The sequence below is a fragment of the Diabrotica virgifera genome, chromosome 3 (genome assembly GCF_917563875.1).
Source record: "Diabrotica virgifera virgifera chromosome 3, PGI_DIABVI_V3a".
In the NCBI taxonomy this organism is placed as follows: domain Eukaryota; kingdom Metazoa; phylum Arthropoda; class Insecta; order Coleoptera; family Chrysomelidae; genus Diabrotica; species Diabrotica virgifera.
The window spans coordinates 100,118,535-100,144,685 of record NC_065445.1 but is presented as its reverse complement, the minus strand read 5'-3'; the positions used below and the strand labels follow the sequence as shown (position 1 = coordinate 100,144,685).

General features: G+C 32.0%; 1 protein-coding gene across 2 annotated transcripts in view; it reads left to right on the top strand.

The window, feature by feature from the left end:
• Nucleotides 1-26,151, top strand: part of LOC114341305 (DNA-directed RNA polymerase I subunit RPA1) — a 158,952-nt gene that overhangs the window by 24,386 nt on the left and 108,415 nt on the right. For both annotated transcript variants that reach the window (XM_050645351.1, XM_050645353.1), the window contains exons 3-5: nucleotides 4,416-4,598; nucleotides 9,943-10,120; nucleotides 19,533-19,749. In XM_050645351.1, coding sequence (XP_050501308.1) covers nucleotides 4,416-4,598; nucleotides 9,943-10,120; nucleotides 19,533-19,749 — 578 coding nt within the window. The remainder of the gene's footprint in view (nucleotides 1-4,415; nucleotides 4,599-9,942; nucleotides 10,121-19,532; nucleotides 19,750-26,151) is intronic.

The following is a 26,151-nucleotide window of genomic DNA, read 5'->3' as shown; positions in this document are numbered from 1 at the left end:
CGAATTTTCCTGTTTGGTTCTCATCTGAACTTAAGAGTAAAGTCATTGCCAAAAAGATTGCGCATAAAAAATATAAAACTACAAATAAGTATCACCACTATATTGAATTTAAAAATTTGAGAGATGAATGCTCATCACTCACTGAGCAGTCTTACAATGCTTACGTTTCAAAGATGGAAGTGAGAATAAATGAGAACGCTGGTGAATTTTGGAAGTTCATCAAAAATAAAACCAACGGACATGGTGCTCTCCCTGGCTCTATGTTTCTAGGTGAGGAAAGTGAGAATGACAAACAAAAAATAACAGAGTTGTTTGCGAAACATTTTGGTACTGTATACAGCACTTTTAATGGTAAATCTCTGGATAACCTGGAGAGTAATGAAATTTTCTCACAACAGCTGGAGGTGGAAATTAGTAACCTCGAAGTCACTTTTGACAATTTACTGAATGTGTTGTTGTCATTAAATGTCAATAAAGGGGCTGGCCCTGATTTGATACCGAATTTGTTCCTAAGAGAAAGTGCAGTGTCCTTGTGTGAACCATTAGTATATGTTCTTAATAAATCTCTCCAGAAGGGAATTTTCCCGAACAGATGGAAACATTCCTTTGTGTGTCCTATTTTCAAGGCAGGAGATCATAGTGATATCAAAAATTATCGGCCAGTTTGTATTCAGTCAGCCTTATCTAAAGTATTTGAAAAAATGGTTTTGCCAAGTTTGGATAATTGTTTTAGGAACATTATTACGGACAACCAACATGGATTTGTAGGCGGACGTTCTACTCTCACTAACCTCTTTTTGTATATCGATAGTATAGGTACAGCAATGGATGAGGGTTACGAGGTGCACTCTATATACACCGATTTCAGTAAGGCCTTTGACCTACTAGATCATAATGTCTTAATTACAAAGCTGAGAAACTTTGGTATCACTGGTTCTTTATTAGCTTGGTTTACTTCGCATTTGCAAGGAAGAACATTGCAAGTAAGATCAGCAGGATGTGTTTCTAATGGATTTGAAGCCGTGTCAGGGGTTCCGCAGGGTTCCCATTTGGGTCCTAAGCTTTTTCTGTTGTTGGTAAATGATATTGGTAGGAACTTTAAATCTGAATATCTGATATTTGCAGACGACTTGAAGATATTTAAATGCATTAGGTCAGAATCTGATTGTGAGGGTTTGCAGAGAGACTTGGATTCTTTAGTACATTGGTGCCAGGAAAATAATCTTAGATTGAATGCTTCGAAATGCTCATATATTATTTTTTCACGTAATAAGACCACCAGTGATTTTAAATACAAGATAGGAGATGTGGATTTATCTAGGGTTCAGGTAATTAAGGATTTAGGTGTGTTACTGGATAGTAAGCTAAGTTTCGTGGACCATTATGATGCCATTATTGCGCGTGCTAATCGGACATTAGGGTTAGTCATCAGAATGTCATATGATTTTAATAATTTGTTTGTAATTGTGAGATTGTTTTTGAGTTATGTTCATTCATTACTAGAGTATTGTTCAGTGATTTGGAGTCCAAGTTATGAGAATCACAAATATCGAATTGAATCGATTCAAAATAAATTCGTTAGATATCTGCGGTACAGATTAGGTACTAGAGGAATGCAATTGAATTCCAGTCAGGTCATGCAGATGTTTCATTTGCACCGTCTAGAGAATCGCAGGCGATACTTTGACCTTAATTTCGTATTTATGGTGTTAAATGGTATTATTGTTGCACCTAGCATTCTGGGTCGAATAGATTTTTATGTTCCAGCTAGGAATTTGAGAAGTTGTCCCTTGCTATCCGCTAGATCGTGCAATACACGTCATGCAGAAAATATGCCTTTAAATAGAATTGTTTCTAGTGTAAATGAGTTTCCAAATATAGACTTTATGGGAGTCACACTAAATGCTTTTAAAAGGACTATTTCACGTGAATTATTTTAATTTGATTTTGATTTTTTGATGTCGTTAGTTTAATTGTAAGTAATGTAAGTTAACTTGTGTTCAATGTTTAATTTTGACTTTTAATTTTAATTGTAAAATGGAGTTTTCCGTCAATAAATATTAATTTATTAATTTAATTTAAAACTGGGGGGTTTTCATTTAGGATTTTTAAAGCTACCCCCACCCCACCTCCAGGGGTGGAGTGGGGGTCGTGTTTGGTGTCATTCGATGAGTTTTTGAAAATTATTGATAACATATTTTTCACTTTTTCGATCCGATGTTCATTTCGCGAAATATTCGACCGTTCCCCTACTTTTGGGACACCCTATATAATAATTATATCAATGTGTTATCAATATCTTTAAAGTAGTAAATACATAAATATTTTGAATTATATTCTAAATATTATACAGTGCGTCTATAAAGTGACGCATAAATTCATTATTTCGTAAACCGGCGACTTTAGGGAAAAATCCCGAAATAGGTCGATTTTTATTTTTAAATTTGGATTTTTTGGCCTGTATATCATACTAGTGACGTCATCCATCTGGGCGTGATGACATAATCGATGATTTTTTTAAATGAGAATAGGGGTCATGTGATAGCTCATTTGAAAGGGAATTCAATTATCTATTCACTAATATAAACATTAACATAATTACTTATACAGGGTGTTAAAAAAAACATTTTTTAATTAAAATAATTGAGACAAAAAGAAGAATGTATGTAATTTGTTTAATTTAAAATACGTTTTGCTCTTGTCAGAAAACAGAAAAAAAATGTTTATTTGACAAATAAATATTGATTACTAAAGAAGTAAAAATCTTCCTTTGTAGATGGTAAATTTTTTCTAAAATAGATCCAAGTTGGACTTAAAGTGGGTACATCACTAGTACGATACAAACAAACGTTTTCGGACTAATCAGTCCATCATCAGGTTAAAGCTCCAGATCCAAAGTAGTTGAAACTAGCTACTGTGGTAGGTCGAATGACCTTACCAGTATAAAAATTAGCCATTTCGGCTACATCGAGAGTGACAATAAGTCGATGTTACAAGAATAAAGTGTAATTAAACCATAATGGAGTCTTCATCGTGGCTTCAAACTAAATGGTTATGACCATGTATACCCATATTTATATATTTATATATTTATACCCATATTTATATATGACCCATAACCATTTAGTTTGAAGCCAAGATAAAGACTCCATTACGGTTTAATTACACTTTATTCTTGTAACATAGACGTATTTTCACTCTCGATGTAGCCGAAATGGCTAATTTTTTTATACTGGTAAGGTCATTCGACCTACCACATTAGGTTTCAACTACTTTGGATCTGGAGCTTTAACCTGATGATAAACTGATTAGTCCGAAAACGTTTGTTTCTATCGTACTAGTGATGTACCCACTTTAAGTCCAACTTGGATGTATTTTAGAAAAACTTTAAATAAATTATATACCACCTACAAAGGAAGATTTTTTACTTCTTTAGTAATTTCTATTATCGTATACAGCCAATGAGAGGGATTCTTTCCTTTTTATATAAATAAATATTGTTTTTCGCTTAAATTCAGTGTTGTTCTGAAGCTATTTCCTTGTGGCATTTTTGTAATCAACTATTCTAAATGGGAAATAAGCCACAATTTAATTAAAAAAATGATTTTATTAACTTTTCGACGTCCACATTGGATGTCGTCAAAATACAAAATATTAATAAATTTCAACAAAAATTTTGTTTAGTAAAAATTTTTTTTAATAATTTTATTTAATCGACTCATTTATATCGGAAACTCAGACATATATTATACATTTTAAAGTAGAAGACTTTAAAATGATATTGCCAATATTTATGAGTTACGTGTTACGTCCCATAAAATAAAATATTTTTTTTAGTTAAATTGTGGCTTATTTCCCCTTTAGAATAGTTGATTACTTAAATTCAATGTTAAAGCTGCCACCCACCTGCCTCTTGGCAGTTTGAACAGTTCGTTTAAGCGAATATTTGTTTATTTCAATGTTTATTTGTCAAATATTTTTTTTCTGTTTTCTGACAGCAGTAAAATGTATTTAGAATTAAATAAATAATTACATAGATTCATCTTTTTGTGTCAATTAATTTAATTTAAAAAAAATTTGGACACCCTGTATAAATAATTATGTTAGTGTTTAAATTATTGAATAAAGAATTGAATACCCTTTCAAATGAGCTATCACATGAAAAATAAAAAAAATCATCGATTACGTCATCAGATATATGAAGTCACTAGTGTGATATATATATGCCAAAAAATCGTAATTTACAAATAGAAATCGACCTGTTTCGGGATTTGTCCCTAAAGTCGCCGGTTTACGAAATAACGAATTTATGCGTTACTTTATGGACGCACTGTATATGGACCTCTGTCTTCACAATTATAATATAATTGTAATTAAGAATTACTGTTTATTAATCTTTCCTCTTTAATTTTTAGCTCATATAAAAAAAGTTTTATGTATTCAAATGAAACTTTTAAATTGTGGACTGATTACAGAAGCCTTATCAGTAGAAACAGCATTAGCGGAATTAATTTCGAAATATGAAAAGTTTGAGAATATTCCAACTGAAAGTATAAAAAGTGTATTACGATATGAGGAATTAGCTGATGAAACATTAAGTAAGTATCTCTGGCATACATTGAAAACATTGTTCTTTCACGTGATTTTCTTGTGATAGCTTACTTTTGTGATTAATGTATACTGGGAATTAACCACAATTGAAAGATTTAGTACAAAAAGTGGTTTAGTCACATTTTTATGTTTCTGAGATACAGGTGTTTGAAAGTTTTAAATGGTTCCCACATCTAAACTTTTAAAAAGAAAGTTATGTACTGTTATGCTCTACTTTATCTATTCTTAATTCTTAATTTAATTGATTATTCAATTATTTTATTTACTGCCTATGTAAAAACACAACTAAATTCAAATTAAATTTTCCAATCAATTTTATCCTCAGGGCTAATTTTGTATTTGATACAATACCCGTGATCTGTGGCTTCTAGTATTTCTAGTTGCTTACTTCTTCCAGGGTGGAAACAGGGAAATTGAAAACACTCAAAATCATATAAATGTAATCTATTGTTTTTATCAAATAAGCCGTGTACATATGATTCAAAAAATACTAAAATTTAAAAGATGAAGTTCGCATTGCAACTGAATTAAAAATAAAATTTTTATTCTATTTTTACTAAAATTTAACTTTGTTGCAACAATTTCTAACTTAATAAATTAAACTCTAACTCTGATATCTCCTTGTATTGACAAAAAATTTTTTTAAATAATTTATTATTTACTCATACTAAATTTAATGAATTTTACTTTTCTTCTTTTGAATTGATTTCCCAAATTTGGAATGACTAACTGCGTTAAAAAAATGTTCAATAAACAAATATAGTTTTGATATAAACAAATTTTCTCCATTCCGACAAATGATTTCACTAACCTTTTTGTTTCTTCACTCCCTCGTTTTCTGGATTGCGCCGTCCTTGATTCTCCCAACACGTACTTTCTGGATGTTGCGAAAAAGTCCCTCACGTCAAAACTGCTTTCAAGAAAAACACACAGGACTTGCTCGAATTCTATTTCTCAGTTTTCCTTGCTCGATATCTTGTGCACAAAAGGATAATAATCAGCTACTCGTTCTAGACAAAACAAAGGAATCTCCCTCGAACCAGGAAAAATAACTCTTCAACCGGTCGACAATTTGGTTTCAACTTGATTCTGTTCGCAAAGGCTGATCACACCACTCTACACTTATTACTCACTTTTAAAAACTCGACTGCCTTCCATCGATGTTCATTACACAGTACCGCTTATTTCTCTCTCAAATCCAGACTCCAACAACCATTATCCCTACTCCCGATATTTTCCATCTAATCAACAACAACCTCTCTTAAACCATTTATTTCTTAAGAAACCAAATATTCTTCCACATAACTTTTCCAATTTGTCAAATTTCAAGAAATATCATAATTAGTTCTTTTCTACTTTTACATCTAAAAACTAATACAATTTATTTTCCAAATTAAAAACCTTCCCGGAACGATCTTAAAAACGTAATTGTTCCCGTCAACGCTCTGTCCACTTTCTAATCACCGAATTGTTTGTTAATGTCCCGTCCATTTCGTCGAATCATTATCACTAATCGTTTTCATTTTTCCGAAATACTTGTTTAATAGCAAAATTAAATTCTATACAATTTTGGTCATATACAGGGTGATGAAAAACTATGATCTTATGGGTTTTGATATAAATTTAATTTTTTTTAATTTCTTTAAAAAAACCAATTCTACAACAGTACATATTTAATTATTTAAGATATATCATCGTCATCATCATCACATAGCCAAATTTGTTCACTGTCGGACAGACGCCTCCTCAAGAAGTTTCCACCCTTCTCTGTCTTGCGCAGCTGCAATCCAGTTTGTCGCTATTCTTTTAATGTCGTCGGTCCATCTGGTAGGTGGCCTTCCACGACTTCGCTTGTCTACCCTTGGATAATATATCATCATCAGCCCATAGTCGTCCACTGCTGAACATGGGCCTCCTCGAAAACTTCCATTAAGATCTATCTTGCGGTGCTGCAATCCAGTTGGTACAAATCCTCTTTATGTCGTCGGTCCATCTTGTGGGTGGTCTTCCCGGGTTTCGTCTATCCGCTCTCGGTCTCCACTCCAATATTTTTTTGGTCCACCTATCATCTTTCATTCTAGCGACGTGTCCTGCCCACTTCTATTTAATTTTGGCTATGTGTTTTATAATGTCTTCTACACCACTTCTTTGCGAATTTCTTCATTTCTTACCCTATCTCTTAACGTTATGCCCAACAATGATCTTTCCATTCTACTTTGCGTCACTTGTAGTTTTCAGTAAGTGTCTCTGCGCCATATGTAAGAACCGGCAGGACACATTGATTAAAGGCTCTTCTTTTTAAGCTGATAGGTATATCACCTTTAAAAATATCACACAGTCTTCCATATGCTGCCCATCCCAGAGTTATTCTTATTAGCAGCTCATCAGTTTGATTGTATAGCTAATTTTTACCGTATGTCCAAGGTATATGTAGCTGTCAACAACTTCAATTTCGACGTCTTCTACCTTTAAAGGATGTCTCGGAACTAAATTCGTTATCATTTTTGTCTTTTGGTAATTAATATTTAGACCTACTTTACGTGCTGCATCGCTGAGTTCATTCAACATATCATTGGCAGTTTTTAGGGCATCTGAAATCAGAACAATATCTGCGAATCGTAGATGACTAAGCATCTCACCATCGATATTTATTCCTTTATTTTCCCATTCCAGTGATTTCAAAGCATGTTCAAGTACAGTAATGAACAACTTAGGCGACATAGGATCTCCCTGTCGAATACCTCTTCTGATATATATCTTGATACATATTTGGGAACTGCGATAAGTGATAATGGACCAACTAGATCCAGACATAGAAATAAAATATAGAATAACAATGACTAAAACTACTTTTATGAAAATGAACTAATTTTTTTACAATAATCATCCCAGTTTAGAGCTTGGACAAAGAATGGTTAAGTGCTATGTTTGGTCTGTACTTTTGTACGGTGCAGAAAAGTGTGGACTCTAATAGTATCGATCATGAACAGAATTGAAGCATTGAAATGTGGATTCATAGACGGGTGCTGAAGATACCTTGGACAGCAAGAAAAACTAACCTACTAAGGAGGGTCAACAAAGATAGAGAACTGCTAAAGAATGTTTAACACCGGAAAATGTCTTATCTGGGACATATCGTGAGGGGAAATCGATATAAAATATTACAACTGATCCTTCAAGGCAAAATAGAGGGCCGTAGAGGTGTAGGAAGAAAACAAGTTTATTGGTTAAAAAACATTCGAGAATGGACTCAGATATCAAATGCAGGACAATTATTCCATATTGCAGAATATCGAGAAGCCTTCGCAATGGTGATCGTCAACGTCGGGTAATTCTGATATGACACGTGAAGAAGAAGAAGAATTAACAAATACCACATTCTTAGAAATATATTTATTTATGAGAAAAAAAAATGTTTTTTTTTAATATGGACTTGAACTACTTTTTGTTTAGGCTAAATGTGAATGCCAAAACGTACAGTCAAAACTGACTAATATTCGCCGTGTGCAAGTACTTGGAGGGGATACGAGAAACGATCGTGCGTGAATAGCGGAGAAATCTTACAACTTTCTTAAATAGATCATATTGCCAATTGAAATTGTCAAATTGACTTATATTTCATACCTACTGTCATTGAAGAAGAAAAATTATATGTTGCTCCACAATATTGATATGATATGCGATTATTATATAGGTAAAAGTATATTTAATTTATTAATCTTGCTTGCAGTACTGCATTTTAATAATTAATTTTATTTACTACATACAATTGTTTACCTTTTAATAATATAACCTCAGTATTACTTTTTCTTCTTATAATTATTTTTGAGCTATGGCCTTGACAAGTATCGAGCAACCAGGACTAATATAATTGGTCAATATAATTAAAAGTGCGAAAAATGTTGCTGAGCTATGAAACCAGGTGTCGCTTTTCCGAACTTGCACGGTCCCAATAATATTCATCTTGTGCGTTAGCTACAGGCAAAAGCAAGTATCAGTTGATTTTTGAACTTCAGCTAGTTGTGATTTAAATACATCTGCTTTTCTAAGATGAATCACCTTATATCTTGTGAGTCTTTTTAAGATTTTCTCATTAGATTCCTGGTCAGCTTGCCTCATACTAACTACGAATTTTGTACCGGTGTTGCATATATCCTTTCTTGGATGTCCAAAGAAAATTAATGTTAAATTCCTCATTACATACCTTAGCAAAAATCCCATATGAGACTATTGGGACCGTGAAAGTTCGGAAGAGCGACACCTGGTTTCATAGCTCGGCAACATTTTTAGCACTGTTAATTATATTGGCCAATGATATTAGTCCTGGTTACTGGATAATTGTCAAGGCCATAGCCCAAAAAAAGAATAAGAAGATAAAGTAATATTGAGGTTATGTTTTTAAAAGGTAAACATTGTACTACAAGCAAAATACCATTAATTAAATTCACTTTAATAATTGCATATCATATTAATATTGTGCAGCAACATATAATTTTTACAATTTATAACACATAATTTGCGAAATCCCATTTTCTTCAATGACAGTATTTATGAAATATACGTCAATTTAACAATTTCAATTAACAATATGAATTATTTAAGAAATATATGTTAAGAAAGTTGCAAGGTTTGTCCGCTATACGCGCACGATCGTTTTTCGTATCCCCTGTAAGTACTTGCACACAGTGAATATTATGAGAATGTGTGTTGAAATTTTCATGTAGTTTAGTGATTGACAGATTAAGGCCCAGGTATTTTCTATTGCGGCTATCGTATCAGATCTTCATAGTGCGATTCTCGAGCTGGTGTCAGTAGCATCAAGTTGTCAAGTCAATGGACTTAGATGCTTTTTATCACTTAACGACTTCTTGCACTGAAATAATGATTGATTAAAATTTCAGCATATGGATTTTACCCAGTAGGACGCTTCTTGTTACAAATCTAACTTCGCCAACTTGTTGTACACATGATTTTATATAGATGTCGCCACTTAAATCAATTATAGAAAAATTTGGATTTAGCTGCTTTTTGCACTTACCCCTTCAATTGCAGTAATATAATTATATATTTTATTGATATTGCTGCTTCCAGGTTTGGAAGATATCTTAAAAGTACATATTTTGTTGTTTAATATTTTGAGAAAATATGGATAATAAGGATATGTTTAATATTTTCCGATTCTGGAGGTTTATTCTCAGAAGTGTTTATGATGAAGTAGTTTCGATTTAACAATTGTGGTTAACACTCATTATACATTAATTAAATTCTAATTGCAAAATGTCTTCTGCTAAATATTTTGAATATAATCTCAAACAATTATTTTTTTAATAGAGAATCTAGAAGGTAAAAATGTAACCAGCCAAAACACCGAAACACTCCGCAACAACTTTGTGTCTAAAATGTTGAAAGAGGTAAAATCTAGACAACTATGTATATTTTGTAAAAACAGAATCAATAGGATTCAGGCACTAAAGAACAGAATTATTTTAACAAAAAAGAAAGGTGATCTGTAAGTATTATTATTTTTGATTTATTTATATAACTATTTTGTGTAACTTATCGCTATTTATGTTATGGGCCATTCCACGACCATACGCCTGTTTTGGATTACTTCTACAACGAATATTTTACTGTGCAACATAAGAAGTACGAAAGTAAATGGCGCTAATAATTATTCCAATAAACAACAATGTAATTTGCAATTTACTTTCGTTCTTCTTATTTTGCACAGTAAAATATTCGTTGTCGAAGTAATCCAAAACAGGCGTATGTTCGTGGAATAGGGTATAAATCATTTTTAAATGTTGTTTCTTGAGTTTTATCTAGTTTTTTTTATTATGCCTCTAGCACCAAGTTACACAACACAGTTGATAATGGGTCGTCATTCTGACGCAGTGCTACTTTTGTTGACTTGTGAAAAAAAGGTCTGACTCAGTTGTTGACTATTTATTCTATCATAGGTCTGTTTAAAATCGATAAAGAGCGTTTACAAAACAATTTTATGTTCGTAGCAGTTAAATTGAATTTCCTTTCAAGCGAGGATTTGAAATAATAGTACCTAGGATATTAAAATAGAAAATTCTAAACAAATATTAATAGCTACAGCACTGGCATGAGTCAACACTAGTCAATCAGTGTTTCTTATCTTTTGCATAGGCGTAACCAGGGGGTGGTTTTTGGGGTTATAACCACCCCTTTTGGATGTACTTTAAGCTCTATACGCTTAACACCATTACTATTCAATACCTCCCAGAGACCATCAAGTAGTTGTAACCCCCCCCCCTTAGGATCATCCTGGTTACACCTCTGATTTGATGGGCTTTACCTACCTTTTAGTCTCTGATTATTCCATATTTCTCCTACGAAGTACGGCGATTGTTCAAATAGGTTTGAAACATTGTCGCTTGTTATTTATAATTTAACTTGATTACCAGTAAATGTGATATTGAACTGCCCTTATAAATCACGTTGGAATGAAATTTTTCAACTGACATAAATACTATACCCACTTTCCTGAGTTATTTCCTTTTTTTTTAGAATTTTTCTTCCATATATTTGAATTTATTTGCATAGTATACAGGGTGTTTCATTAATAATTGTCCATATAGTAACTGGAGAGACCTTAGCACAAAATAAGAAGATTTAACCTAAAACACTTAAATAAAATGTGGTTCCTTACTGAGTTACAGGGTGTTTTATTTAAAAATTTAACCTTCTTAAATTGTACGCCACTGGAGGAATTACTATTTTAGTGCCATTTTTAGATTCTCCAGTACTTTCTACGTAAATAATATAATCTTCATTGGTAACGATAAAGTCATTAGTTTTCGAGATACTTGAAGTTAAATATGAAACGGCAGAGTTATTTTGATTAATTTATGATATGATTCGTATGATTAAAATTTAAAAATTATTTGTACCCAGTACTTTAAAAGTATTTGGCGTATCCTTATCATACTTGACAGAAATTTTAGGTACTGTACACCCTACTAAATTAAGATAAATAAACGTTTCTAGCTACTACCAGAGGCGTACGACAGGGGATAGTGACTTGTTGACCCTTCCCAAATCCTACGCCACTGACGAAATTGCAACTTTAGTGTAATTTTATGATTTTCCAATACTTTTTATGTAAATAATATACGCTTCCCTCGTAACGATAAAATGATTGTTTTCGAGATATTTGAAATTAAAAATGAAGCGACACAATACATTAATCAAAATAACCGTGTCGTTTCATTTTTATTTTCAAAGATCTCGAAAACTAATGACTTTATCGTTACGAATAAAGAGTATATTATTTTCATGGAAAGTATTGGAGAATCCAAAAATTGAACTAAAATAGTAATTCCGCCAGTGGTGTAGAATTTGGAAAGGGCCAACCATTCACTTTCCCCCGTCGTACGCCTCTGGTAATAGCCATAAACGTTTGTTTAACATAATTTAGTAGTTTGTACAGTACCTTTACTTCCTGCCAAGTATGAAAAGGGTACGTCGAATAGTTTTAAAATTCTGAGCAAAAATAGTTTTTAAATTTTTAGATAAAACACCCTGTAACTCAGTAAGGAACCACATTTTATTTAAGTGTTTTAGGTTAAATCTTAGTATTTTGTGCTAAGGTTTCTCCAGTTACTATATGGACAATTATTAATGAAACACCCTGTATACTTTTTTATTTCTTCATGCCTTTTCTTGAATTTCTTAAATCTCTGTATTCTTGTCTGCGTTTTTGGATATTATTTACTAGGTTTGTAAGCTTTTTTGCTATTTTTTGTTATTCTTTCTTCTTTTGCTTTCCTGTTGCTATGTATGATACGTGCTTTTGCTTTTATTTAAAACTACACTCACCGGCACAAAATTCCGCCACCCAAAATTTTTGATTAAGTTTGACAATTTATATCTTTATAATTTGTACTCCGATTTTCAAGATTCTTGCACCAGTTTGTAGGTACATGTATTGGTATCGTTTGGTATTATTGAGGTATTACAAAAATTTTGCTTTCATGGCATTATACATGGGTGAATGAAAGCGTTGTATTTTCTCCTAACTTTATAACATTCTGTGGAAAAATGGAATAGTTGATTTTGTTTCAAAGTCCTGTCATATTATGCCGGAGGCATCACTAACATTTTGTTTTTTGAATTATCCGAATGTCACATTTCTTGTAAGAGTTGTAGCATTTTTTGTAAATAAAAACACCAATTGACTCATCAAATAGAGGTTGTATTGATAAAATTAGAATGGCCTGCATGCAGCCCTGATCTCAATCCTATTGAGTATTTATGGGATGAATTAAAAAAGCTATTTGCCGTCATCCTAGGCCTCCAGAAAATTTGGTACAGTTATGGCCCTGGTAGAGGAATATCGGGCTATTTCCCAGGCAAGGATAACACATCTTTATTCGATGCCAAACAGATTCCTAGCCGTCGTTGCTGCAAGAGGTGGACATACTCGCTATTGAATTGTTTTATTTTGTTGTTAATTTTCTTTTGTTTTGTTAATTTTAGTGCGTTTGATATTTTTAATTAAAAAAACCTCCAAAGCAGTGTTTTTATTTACAGCTCTTACAAGAAAAGAGATATTTAGATAATTCAAAAAACAAAACCTTAGTGATACCTCCAGGCTAATACAAAAGGAGTACATATGTAACAAATTCAGCCTTCCAATTTTTCCAACGTTTCCATTCACCCCCGTATAATGCCATCTAGCCATCTTTAGCATCGAATACAGATGTGTTATACTTGCCTGGAGAATAGCCCGATATTCCTCTACCAGGGCCAAACTGTACCAAATTTTCTGGAGGCCTAGGATGACGGCGAATAGCTTTTTTTAATTCATCCCATAAATGCTCAATAGGATTGAGATCTGGGCTGCATGCGGACCATTCAAATCTTATCAATCCAACCTATATTTTATGAGAAAATCAGTGTTTTTATTTACACAAAATGGTACAGCTCTTACAAGAAAAGAGATATTCAGATAATTCAAAAATCAAAATTTTAGTTATGCCTCCAGGATAATATGACAGGACTATGAAACAAAATCAGCTATTCCATTTTTCCACAGAACTTTTTAAAGTTGGGAGAAAATACAATGCTTCCATTCACCCCGGTGTAATGCCATCTATGCAAAAAGGTTTTGTTACCGGAATAATAACAAACGAACTAAAAACATGTACCTACAAACCCTACAAACTGATGCAAGTATCTTGAAAATCGGAGTACAAATAATGATAAAGTTATAAATTGTCAAACTTAATCAAAAATTTTGGGTGGCGGAATTTTGTGCCGGTGAGTGTATTTTGTGCATTTTTTATGCCTTCCCACTGCTCTTCTAGTTCTGTTTTCCGTTTTGTTCACTTAAGCTTGCATTTACCCCTTCTTCATATTTATTTAATGCGACTGTGTCTTTTAGTATTGTTATATTGAATTGTTTTTTAATTCGTTTAATCCTCCATTACTCCTTGGATTTTTGAATATGAAAGGACCCCACAACATTCCTTATAGGCCTGGATCCCGCGTACCAAAAAAAAGTCTATTAATAGCAAGCTGATAATTGGTTAATAGCTTAACGGTGTCTAGTCGGACAAACTTTGATGTACGGGAACACTGGAACAGGTCAAACTACAAAAACGTCCCATGTTTTTTGTCGCACAGAACTTCCAATTGATTTGTTACCATTTCATTAAACTCTCATGCAATAATCAGACTGATATTTAGCACCAATATAATTCCTGTCATGTGACATGTTCTACGTGTCGGACTTATTAAAATGCCCAACATATTTGTCGGACAAACATTTTTTATATATTATTTAAGGCTATGGGTACATAATTCGCAAATGTTTTACGTGTATCCCTACTTTTTCTGTCTTTACACGGCAAATTACGCGTAGTAAAATTCACACTGGTATGGATATGTAAACATTACTAGAATGTCATTCTCCTTGAAAATGTCATCATTAATTTCAAGAGATGGGTTTTGAATGTTCTTGGATAACTGTTATTTTTATAATTGGAAATTATTAATTCAGTTAATAAATGTGATAATTTTTTCACTAACTATGTATTCCGTGATTGTAATAATTTATTTGTACAACAAAGACTCAATACTCAATCGAGAAAAGAGGAAAAGTGTTAAAGTGATTTTTTAATAATATATTGTTATGGAACGCTTACAATTTTGAACATCTTTAACAACAAAATACTTGGATCACAGATTATTATCCTGATGTATTCTCTGCTTGGATCTTCCACAAATAATACACAATAAATAACTTTTTATTAAGTTCACGTCTTAAATCAATTATTTATCAAATACCCTATATTTCAATAATATTTAATCAATAACTCAACATATTCCCGATGCAATGTCAAATATTTAAAATTGTCACTGATTGTCAGTGTCTGACTGACAATATATGCTGACAATATTATATTCGGTTGAGTGCGTTGTAAGACAAAGATAGATTTGGAAAATATTACCACGGCATTGTGTTTATTTTTTTCAAATCCTGAAAAAACCGATAAATATTTTTGAAAAATTTAAACGCAGAATGAAAGACTAAATTATTACCGAGGGCCGAAAGTCCCTTAGAATAAATAAAAAGTTTATTTTGAATGATATATTTGAAATTAAAAATCACACTAAATTTTCTCTTAGTTTTTCACCCCTGTAACTTATTAAAATAAACATTATAGAAGTTCTCAGGAACTTTCGGCCCTCGCTAATAACGTGATCTTTCATTCTGCGTTTAAATTTTTCAAAAATACTTATTAGTTTTCTCAGGATTCGAAAAAAATGAATCCCCATTTGAATTGCATTGCAGCCGAAAATACGTACCGATCCTCTTAAAGTTTGCTATTGAATAAACTTAAAAACAACCTGTTAGTTTTACAGAATCATAAACATTTCAGGATGACACGTTCCACAATTAAAATCACGTTCCACAATTAAAACTTTCCCTGTTCCAGTGTTCTCATACATCAAAGTTTGTCCGACTAGACACCATTAAGCTATTAACAAATTTTCAGCTTGCTATTAATCAACTTTTTTTGGTACGCGGGATCCAGGCCTATTATGGAAAAGTGCTTCCAGTCAAATTTAATGAAAGCTCGGTCAATGATAGTTATTTGTGAGTAGATTAAAAAAGTCCATTGAACCTTGGTCGGAAAAACTATTATTCTGAAGTTACAGCCCTCTGAAGTTAGATTAATGTGCTCGGTTTACGTTAAGTGCGCTAATTCACGGTTAAGTGAACGAAAATATTTGAAGAGTACAGGGGAAAAACAAGGAATGCCACTTTTTCATGAATTTTGACTTTTCTGGCCATGTGGTAGCAAAAACTGAGTACTATCGACTAGAATATCGATTCAGCACAATAACCAGAAAGATCAGTCTATATAAATTTTTTATAAATTTCTATCCAGGCGAAGGACCAGGATTGTCCGCACGCCACTGGACAAAAATAAGGGGTGTTGGCAGTTTTTTGGTGCATTATTAAATTAACAAGTTAATATAGATTAATCTTATATTAAGATTATAGACTAATAATTGCTAGAATTATGCTAAGAATCTCCTAAGTAGTTTTTAGATATCCTAAGAATTAAACCTTTATTGGTGTTTATCTCAATATGTATAAAATGTGACATTCCTTGTTTTTCCCCTGTACTCTTCATTTATTATTTAAAGAAAAGAGACTCATTTTCTTCATGCATATTTGCGTGTTGCATGTGAATTCGTGGTCAAAAATAGATGTATCGTATTTTAGTCTTCAGAAAACCTCCGAAAAGTCCTCAGAAAACTGAAGAACTGCGATAGAAAATGTGTTGCTAGAGCGACATAACAATTATCATGTTTTCATGAATGCTTCCCACTTATCCAATACCAGCATAGCTGCAGTTCCACTTTATCTTTAGAAAACTACTGAACAGCGGCGGATTCTGAACAGCGACCATTTGATTTTCGGCTTCGCTTTTTTCGTATTGAGATCAAGTCCCATGTTCTCTACTTATATCTGATATGTGTGACAATTATCTTTGCAAACCATCTAAGCTATTTGCAAAAACTGCTGCTTCGTTGGTATATGTAATGTGTTTTAGACGCACTCTATTGTGCATGCGTGAAAACGTGAGATGTCTTGTGTAGCAGCGGCTGAAAATTTGCATTTGGGGGGGGGGGGGGAGCGGATAAAATACCAACCAAAAGACTCAAAATAGATGAAGCCAAACTACATAAAAGACATATATAACTTATATGCAATAAGTTCCCATAATTTTCCTAGCTATTGAGTTTATTGGATTGAATTTGTCTGTCTGTAGTTTAAATTTCGTGTCAGCTAATGTATTTTTTATGTTTCAACAATTTTTTCTTTAATTCTGGACCGTGTTACGGGGGGACTTCCCCTATTCCAACCCGTATATCCGCCACTGTTCAGTTTTTGTAAAGTTAAAGCGGAACTGCAGCTATGCTGGTATTGGATGAGTGTGAAGCATTCATGAAAACATGATAATTCTTATGTCTCTCTAGCAGCACATTTTCTATCGCAGTTCTTTAGTTTTCTGAAGACATTTCGGAGGTTTTCTGAAGACTAAAATAAGATGCATCTATTTTTGACCACGAATTCATATGCACACGCAAATATGCATGAAAAAAAAATGAGTCTTTATTTTTTAAATAATAAATATTTTCGTTCACTTGACCGTGAATTATAGTCCAGGGCGCATCTGTTTTGAGATGAATTTGAGTTATCCTCCCACTCAAAAAGGCCCGGAACATTGTTTAATTAATCAAAATGTCAAAAAATGAAGGAAAAATTCGATTTTTTTCTTCGTTTTTTGATTATAACTTTAAAACTATTCACTTTCGAGAAAAGTTGCACTGACATAAAAGTTGCATAATTAAATTTCCTACAATATAGGATTGGTTCAAATTTTTAAAAACTGTCACCCTTGTTGCAAAATAGCAATAATTGCGAAAAAAACATAAAAAACAAGTATTCGCATTTTACGTTTTTAAACCATTTATGCTATACTTAAGACCTTCATATTTTACCCAGAAAGACTTGATGATGTAGTAAAACAATACTGCAAATTTCATTAAGAGCAATTCAATAGATTTTGTAAAATAAATTTTGCAATCCAGCTTTCGCAAGAAAACATTTTTTCAAAATGTTGCAGGACTGAAAATAAAGCAGATAGCAAGTTGAATTTTTTTTACATATAGAAGAATACTGTACCTTTCATTTGCAATTTGCAAAATTAAAATTGCTTAACTACCACGGCATCAGGAATTTTTTTAAACAAACATTAATTTTTGGTGCTACGAGCAGGACAGCGGTATTCGATTCACACAAGTTGATTTCCACCAAAATTTTTTCCAATCTTTATGTACCTAATATATTATTTTCTTACTCTATATTTTGTTGTATTGTAATATTTTAATTCCACAAAAATCAAACTCATTTGATTATTGTTTGTGAAATATTGTTTAAACAATTATTGCATATGTTTAAAAATAATAAACTTTTATTCTCTAAGTTTTAATATATGAACAAAGAAAATTTTTGCTAAAAAAGTGTTATTTCAAAGTACAGAGTATGTGTTTTTATTTTGCAATAAACAAATTTATTTATTTATATCGAAATGTACTAAAAATTAAAATTTATCAATCATTATCAAATGTCATTGGAATGCCAAATCAGAGCAAACGTATCCTCTGTCCTGCGCGTAGCACCAAAAATTAATGTTTATTTAAAAAAATTCCTGACGTCGTGGAAGTTAACCGATTTTAATTTTGCAAATTGTAAATGAAAGGTACAGTATCCTTCTATATGTAAAAAAATACAACTTGCTGTCTGCTTTATTTTCAGTCCTGAAACATTTTGAAAAAATGAATTTTTTTGCGAAAGGTGGATTCCAAAATTTATTTTGCAAAATCTGTTGAACTTATCTTAATGAAATTCACAGTAATGTTTTATTATATCATAAAGTTTTTCTGGGTTAAATATGAAGGTCCTAGGTGTAGCATAAATGGTTGAAAAACGTAAAATGCGAATACTTGATTTCTTATGGTTTTTTCGCAATTATTGCGATTTTGCAACAAGGGTGTGTTTTTAACTTTTAACTAATCCTATATTGTAAGAAATTTAATTACACAACTTTTAGGGCCGGTTGTTCGAACGCTAATCAACAATGATCACTATCAAATATTTAATTACTGTCACCAACTGTCAATGTCAACTTTGGTTGGGTTGCTGAAAACATAATTGATTATAATTATGAGATTAGTTAATCAATAATTATGTTTTCAGCAACCCAATCAAAGTTGACATTGACAGTTGTGACAGTAATTAAATATTTGATAATGATCATTTTTTATTACCGTTCGAACAACCGGCCCTTAAAGTTATAATCAAAAAACGAAGAAAAAAATCGAATTTTGAATATTTAAACAATGTTCCGGACCTTTTTGAGTGAGAGGATAACTCATATATTATTATATGAGTTATGTTCAAGAAATTTCTGCAAAAAAATATGAGTCACCTCTCAACATCCAAATGTACTAACATTTTTACAGATGCGCCCTGGTCTATTAGTGCACTTAATGTAAACCGAGCACCTGAATGCAATAACTTCAGAAGGCTGTAGCTTCAGAATAATAGTTATTCAAACCTATGTCCCATGGACTTTTTTAATCTACGCACAACGAACTATCATTGACCGAACTTTCGTTAAATTTGACGGGGGTCACTTTTCGATAAGGAGTGTTGCAGGGTCCTTTCTCATGCCTTAGAGAACTTCGGCATAAATTTTATAATGAACTCCCTGAACTAAAAACAGTTAGACAAACATATTATTTAAAATACCGTTATGTTTTTTTTTTAATTTTTCATCCCAACTAATGTTAATAAATTTTGACAGAGATGATTCTAACGTGGTTATGGGACAAAAAGTGACAGGTATGGAGTCTCAATACATTACGCCGGAAGAGTCAAGGCAATATTTAAGAAATATATGGAGACAAGAAAAAGAATTTCTTCAACAACTTGTATCTGTACTCGCAAATGTCGACTGTGAACACCCAACTGATGCATTTTATTTTGAAGTGATTCCTGTTCCACCACCAAATGTTAGACCTGTAAGTACACAAATATATTAACATTCAGTTAATAATCAATGCCTAATGAATTAGAGAAATTTAAGGTTGCTTTCAAAAGAATTTTACTTATACAGAAAAAATATATTATGTAAATATATACAGAAAAAATTTATATGTATATATACAGAAAAAATACATATTATACGCTACGTGTTATTTAAAAATTAGGTATCAAAGTAAAAAATTGTGAAAGTTCTTCCTCTTTTTGTGTAGACATGACTCTGTTATTTCAATGATCGTATCATTCTTTTCTTCTCTTTCTTAACCAGTCCTTGATGTCTTTTTGTCCTCTCTGTGTCAGGTCGTGTTTCTGCCGCATATGGCATTATTGGTCTCATAACTGTTTTGTAAATTTATATTCACTCCTTTACTGATATTGTATTTCTCCATATTGTTTCATTCAGGCAATCTGCGGCTCTGTTTGCCCTATTCACTTGATCCTACACTCAGTTTCGAGCTTTCCGTATCTATATTGTGATGCCTAGATATTTAAACTGCTTCACTTGTTCTATTATCTGACCCTCCAGCTCCAATTTACATCTTATTGGATTTGCTGTTCTGTTTTAACTGTACATTTTGTCTTTTGTGAGGAAAACATGTTAAATTTTCTGGAGGTTATATTAAATTGGTGCAGCATAGGTACGTTGTAAATCATCTTCACGTTGAGAGGCGTCGTCTGCATAGCAGATTATTTTAAGTTATCTTTCTTATTCTATGTTTTAATTTTATAAATTGTGAAAGTTCTATGAATAAATTACAAAAGCTATAATATTAATACTATGAAAGTATTTTTTATCGCCCTAGGGTCCTTCTCCTCTGCAGCATATGATATTTCAACCGATGATATTCATCCATTATAATGTAAGTGATTCCGCTTTCCAGCCCTTCCTAGATAATCTTCTTCTGATTTAATCCCATTCTTTTGGCAATGTCTATTTTTTATGTTTTCCATTGGTTGTTCTTAGCGTATTAATTTTCAGTGCTTGTATTTCACTACAGGCGTTATCGTGTTCCAAGTTTCGAAATTAACACCTGTGATAATCTCGGGTAACAAAATCAGTCGAGACAAGGTTAGTTTTTTATTAAGACATTTATTTTGAACCAAACATACCAAAGGAAAAGATAATTATCGTTAATTACTTGTTAATTTCGTTATTTAAATACATATAATTACAATCGACATACTTATAAGACTTTCGTAAATTTTGGGTTAGTGTGACGATATTTGATATATGAATAATAACCGACGATCGATGGAATTAGGAATCGCATTTCAGCATATACATTTATTTCTCAACGTGTAATAAATGTATTACAGAGATCAGAGAGGAAGTATCTGGCTCAGCGCCAGATGGTAATATATGTAACGATGGCTACGCTCAACTCGCATAACCGTTGAAGGGGATCGGGATTCGTCTCGATTTCGCTCAGCTCGCCAAATCGACGGGGTTCGGAAGGTTTTGGAATGCGTTCGGGATACGTTCAACTCACATATCCCTGGTTGGTTATACTCCGTTCAACTCACAGAGAACGTCCTAATGGATTTCTGTTCGGTCTTTTATACTGTCAGAGACGGTATAAGAACACGTTTTGTTTAATATATAGGCGTACTCAAGACGATAAAAGTATAGCGATACGCTTTAATTACTATTTTTGCTAATTTTATTTTTTAATAACTTTTCTCAAAACGGTCATATAAATTCACATTTAATATACAAACCAGATGCTAAGAAGTTTTACGAGACCATAATATGTTTTTGGTGTGTTCAGTTAAAAATACAGAAAATCAATGGGAAAGTCCCCGTAGCTGGCTGTATACCATAGTTAAAAAACCATACAGAAATAAAAACTTCTTTTGTATATTGGTATAAAAAGTTTTATTAAAAAACATAAAAGTCCTCCAAAAGGATTTGCAAAACGTTTTCAATCTGAATCAGATCATCCTCAGTGCGTTCTGCTTCGTAAAAGAAACTAGCAACTTTTTGAAAAAGGTTACATCGATATTAATGGTTTACATAATAATTAAGTGATATTTGTAGCGACTCCAAGTCGATGTTACAAGATGAAATGTGCTAGGAGTGCTCAAAGGGCAACATGGTTCCCTGCTCGTTAAGAACTTGTGGTTCTTGCCAGTTCAATGGTCAAATGTTCAGTTGGTCTGTGTCCATTGAACTGGCAAGAACCACAAGTTCTTAACGAGCAGGGAACCATGTTGCCCTTTGAGCACTCCTAGCACATTTCATCTTGTAACATCGACTTGGAGTCGCTACAAATATCACTTAATTATTATGTAAACCATTAATATCGATGTAACCTTTTTCAAAAAGTTGCTAGTTTCTTTTACGAAGCAGAACGCACTGAGGATGATCTGATTCAGATTGAAAACGTTTTGCAAATCCTTTTGGAGGACTTTTATGTTTTTTAATAAAACTTTTTATACCAATATACAAAAGAAGTTTTTACTTCTGTATGGTTTTTTAAAAATACAGAAATTTTCTCAACTTTTAAAACGCAGATGTTAATAATTTATTGCCTTTCTAGATAGTATAACACCGCAAGCATCATGACAGAATAGAGTGTTGTGGTCTGGCAGTCTCTTCACAGTGGGCGAACGATTCAGACACACCCTCGCTAAAAAAAACCTTACGAGATAATAAACGAAGCACGCTTGTTTATCCAAAATAAATAAATATATTAATGTTCATTGTTTACACTTATTTTTTAATTGATTCCGTAACATAGCATCGGAACAAAAGTATATTATTGTCATAAACGGTACCAATAGGGAACTTGCATAAAATTTTAAATTCGAAAAAAAAATACTATAAATCACAACAGAACATAATTTAAAATAGATATCAAAGAAAAAAAAAGTTGTTTTTGTCTTTCGTTTGCCCCTAGAAACGATTAAAATCGAGAAAAAATTCAAATTATAGCAGGCAGTCCAAAACGCACCCTCATTGGTCGTGACGTCATAAAGTTAAAAATATTCCAGGTCCGTGCCATTAATTCATTACGTTTGACATTCGTTTACTTGTTGCAGTCATTTTATGGTGTATCTCGGTTTTATAAATCTTTACATAGTTGTTGTGAACTACATATTTGATAATATTTGAGAGTTTTATCAAGACAATTTTTTTAACATGACCGAAGATCAGTGTTCAAAAAGATGTTCAAAGTTCGAAAGACCATCAAATATGGTTTTTATAAAGGGCAGTCTGATAACTTACCCATTATAAACATCAAACTTTATTATGATTAGTTTATTTTAATTTTATAGTGAAAACACTTCCAGAAAAATATTGTAGAAATAAATATCATTCAGTCTGTAATGTACTTCTACCAAAATATACCATAAGGTATATTTTTTTTTTGTTCAAAATACACTTGATTTATTAAAAAAACTGTTTAGCAGACAACAGATATTGTTCGTCCGCTATAACTTTTCCCATGCGTCACGATTCATTTTCAAACAAATTAAGTCAAAACATAAAGTAAAACGATCGTCGATGTGTACAGTTGAGTCCGCGAGTCTTTACCCGTGCGTCATTAATACCTGGCAAGATAAAACACATACTTTTTATCTAGCATCATTCTCTTCCACGCATGAAACTCATGACAAACCAGCTGCCGTTTGTTATTAAGTAAAAACACATGTTATTTTTATGAACCATCTAGACTCTGTGCATTGAAAAGAGATAGGTACAAAAAAAGACGATTCGGTATGTTTTCATATTTTAAGCACAATTTGTTTGACGTTTCTGCTTTGTTTAATTTTGTGGCTGTCAGTCAGTTGAATTTTTTGCGGTTTTTGTCGAATTTTTGCGTTTTGAAGTTTCTTTATATTACACAAACAGTTGTTTTCACAACTAATTTTATATTGGGCTTTGAAATTTTAAGGTAAATAATTATATTTTGGCAATTAATATTTAAAACATACAAAGCTAACGTCATTCACACAGTAAAGAAATGACTGTGTTTAGATTTCCGTCAAAGTGAATAAAATAACAAAAATAAAATATGTTATTGAATTTTTTTATAAATTGTTTATTTATTTATTAATCAATAATAATAAAATAATTTATTAAGCTACTTCAAATGTAGCTGTAATTCTGCACAAAAATTTTGAAGCAAAACTTACATTTGACATTCTATATATTTGATAACGTCAAATTTTATAATAAATCCCGTAATCGGAACAGTAGCCACTTTCTGTCAGTTGTTGTTGCGTGAAATAGATTTCCGACTAATTTCGTATGCTTTAAGAGGATCGGTACGTATTTTCGGCTGCATTGCTATTCAAATGGGGATTCATTTTTTTCAAATCCTGAGAAAACTAATAAGTATTTTTGAAAAATTTAAACGCAGAATGAAAGATTACGTTATTAGCGAGGGCCGAAAGTCCCTGAGAACTTCTATAATGTTTATTTTAATAAGTTACAGGGGTGAAAAAACTAAGAGAAAATTTAGTGTGATTTTTAATTTCAAATATCTCATTCAAAATAAACTTTTTATTTATTCTAAGGGACTTTCGGCCCTCGGTAATAATTTAGTCTTTCATTCTGCGTTTAAATTTTTCAAAAATATTTATTGGTTTTTTCAGGATTTGAAAAAAATGAACACAATGCCGTGGTAATATTTTCCAAATCTGTCTTTGTCTTACAACGCACTCAACCGAAAATAATATTGTCAGCATATATTGTCAGTCAGACACTGACAATCAGTGAAAATTTTAAATATTTGACATTGCATCGGGAATAGTTTGAGAAATTGATTAAATATTATTGATATATAGTGTATTTGATAAATAATTGATTTAAGACGTGAACTTAATAAAAAGTTATTTATTGTGTATTATTTGTGGAAGATCCAAGCAGAGAATACATCAGATATATCCTGTGATCCAAGTATTTTGTTGTTAGAGATGTTCAAAATTGTAAGCGTTCCAAAATAACAACATATTATTAAAAAATCACTTTAACACTATTCCTCTTTTCTCGATTGATTATTAGTTTTTGTTGTACAAATAAATTATTACAATCACTGAAAACATAGTTAGTGAAAAAATTATCACATTTATTAACTGAATTAATAATTTCCAATTATAAAAATAACAGTTATCCAAGAACATTCAAAAGCCATCTCTTTAAATTAATTATGACATTTTCAAGTAGAATGACATTCTAGTAATGTTTACATATCCACACCAGTGTGAATTTTACAACACGTAATTTGCCGTGTAAAGACAGAAAAAGTAGGGATACACGTAAAATATTTGCGAATTATGTACCCATAGCCTTAAATGATGACGCACGGGTAAAGACTCGCGGACTCAACTGTATATACATTTTGTGTACTATATACTATATACTGCACACATCGGCGCAATTTGTTTGAAAATGAATCGTGACGCATGGGAAAAGTTATAGCGGACGAAGAATATTAAACACTTACAATAAAATTACCTTCACATATATGAAGACCTTGAGAATGAACTAAAAAAATGTCTTTAATATCCTTTCAACATGCATGTAACCACTTTATTAAACACCGTTTCTTATCGACTGGTAATCTAATAAATATTTTATTGGCGGTTTTAATGGTTGTACTTTAACACAATGGTACTAAACAACAAGTATAATTATTTACTTTTATTTTCCATAGTAAACACACGCACAATTCAATACTATCTCTTCAAAAACTGTATCAAACTCTAATTTAAACAAAACAGTATACACTTTTATATGAGACACGAGAAATGTCATTATAAAATATTACGATATGACGTCACAAGTGTCGGCGCGCTTTTTCGTTCGTTTCAAATGATTTAAATACACAGATTTTAAATTTGTACATCTAAGTTATTATGAGTTTTTTAAACGTGAAATTTTGAAAACTATATTTTTAAACGAAACAACATTATTATGTATCTATAAAACAAAAATGTGCATGTTCCCTATTATAGTAAAAGTGTGGCTTATTTCCCATCAAAACTAGTTAATTGCAAAAATGCCACAAGAAAATAGCTTCAGAACAACATTCCCTATTAACATGTGGTAATTGCTCTTAATGTCGTCTCTCATCTCTCAAGTTTACATAAATTCTTACTGTTTTTTCTTACTAGTAGTCCATTCTTTCACGGTTTTTGCTCTAAATTTTAAAGAACCGCTTGGATTGACATGAAATTTGGCATACGTATAGCTTACATGTCAAAGAAAAAAAGTGATATGGTGCCGATGTGTGCTTTTGCCCTGGGGGTGACTTTCACCCCCAAGAGGGGGTGAAAAATATATGTCCAAAATAAGTCCGGAAATGGTAAACTGACTAATTTTAAGTAACTTTTGTTCTATAGAGCTTTTTCGCCAAGTCAACACTTTTCGA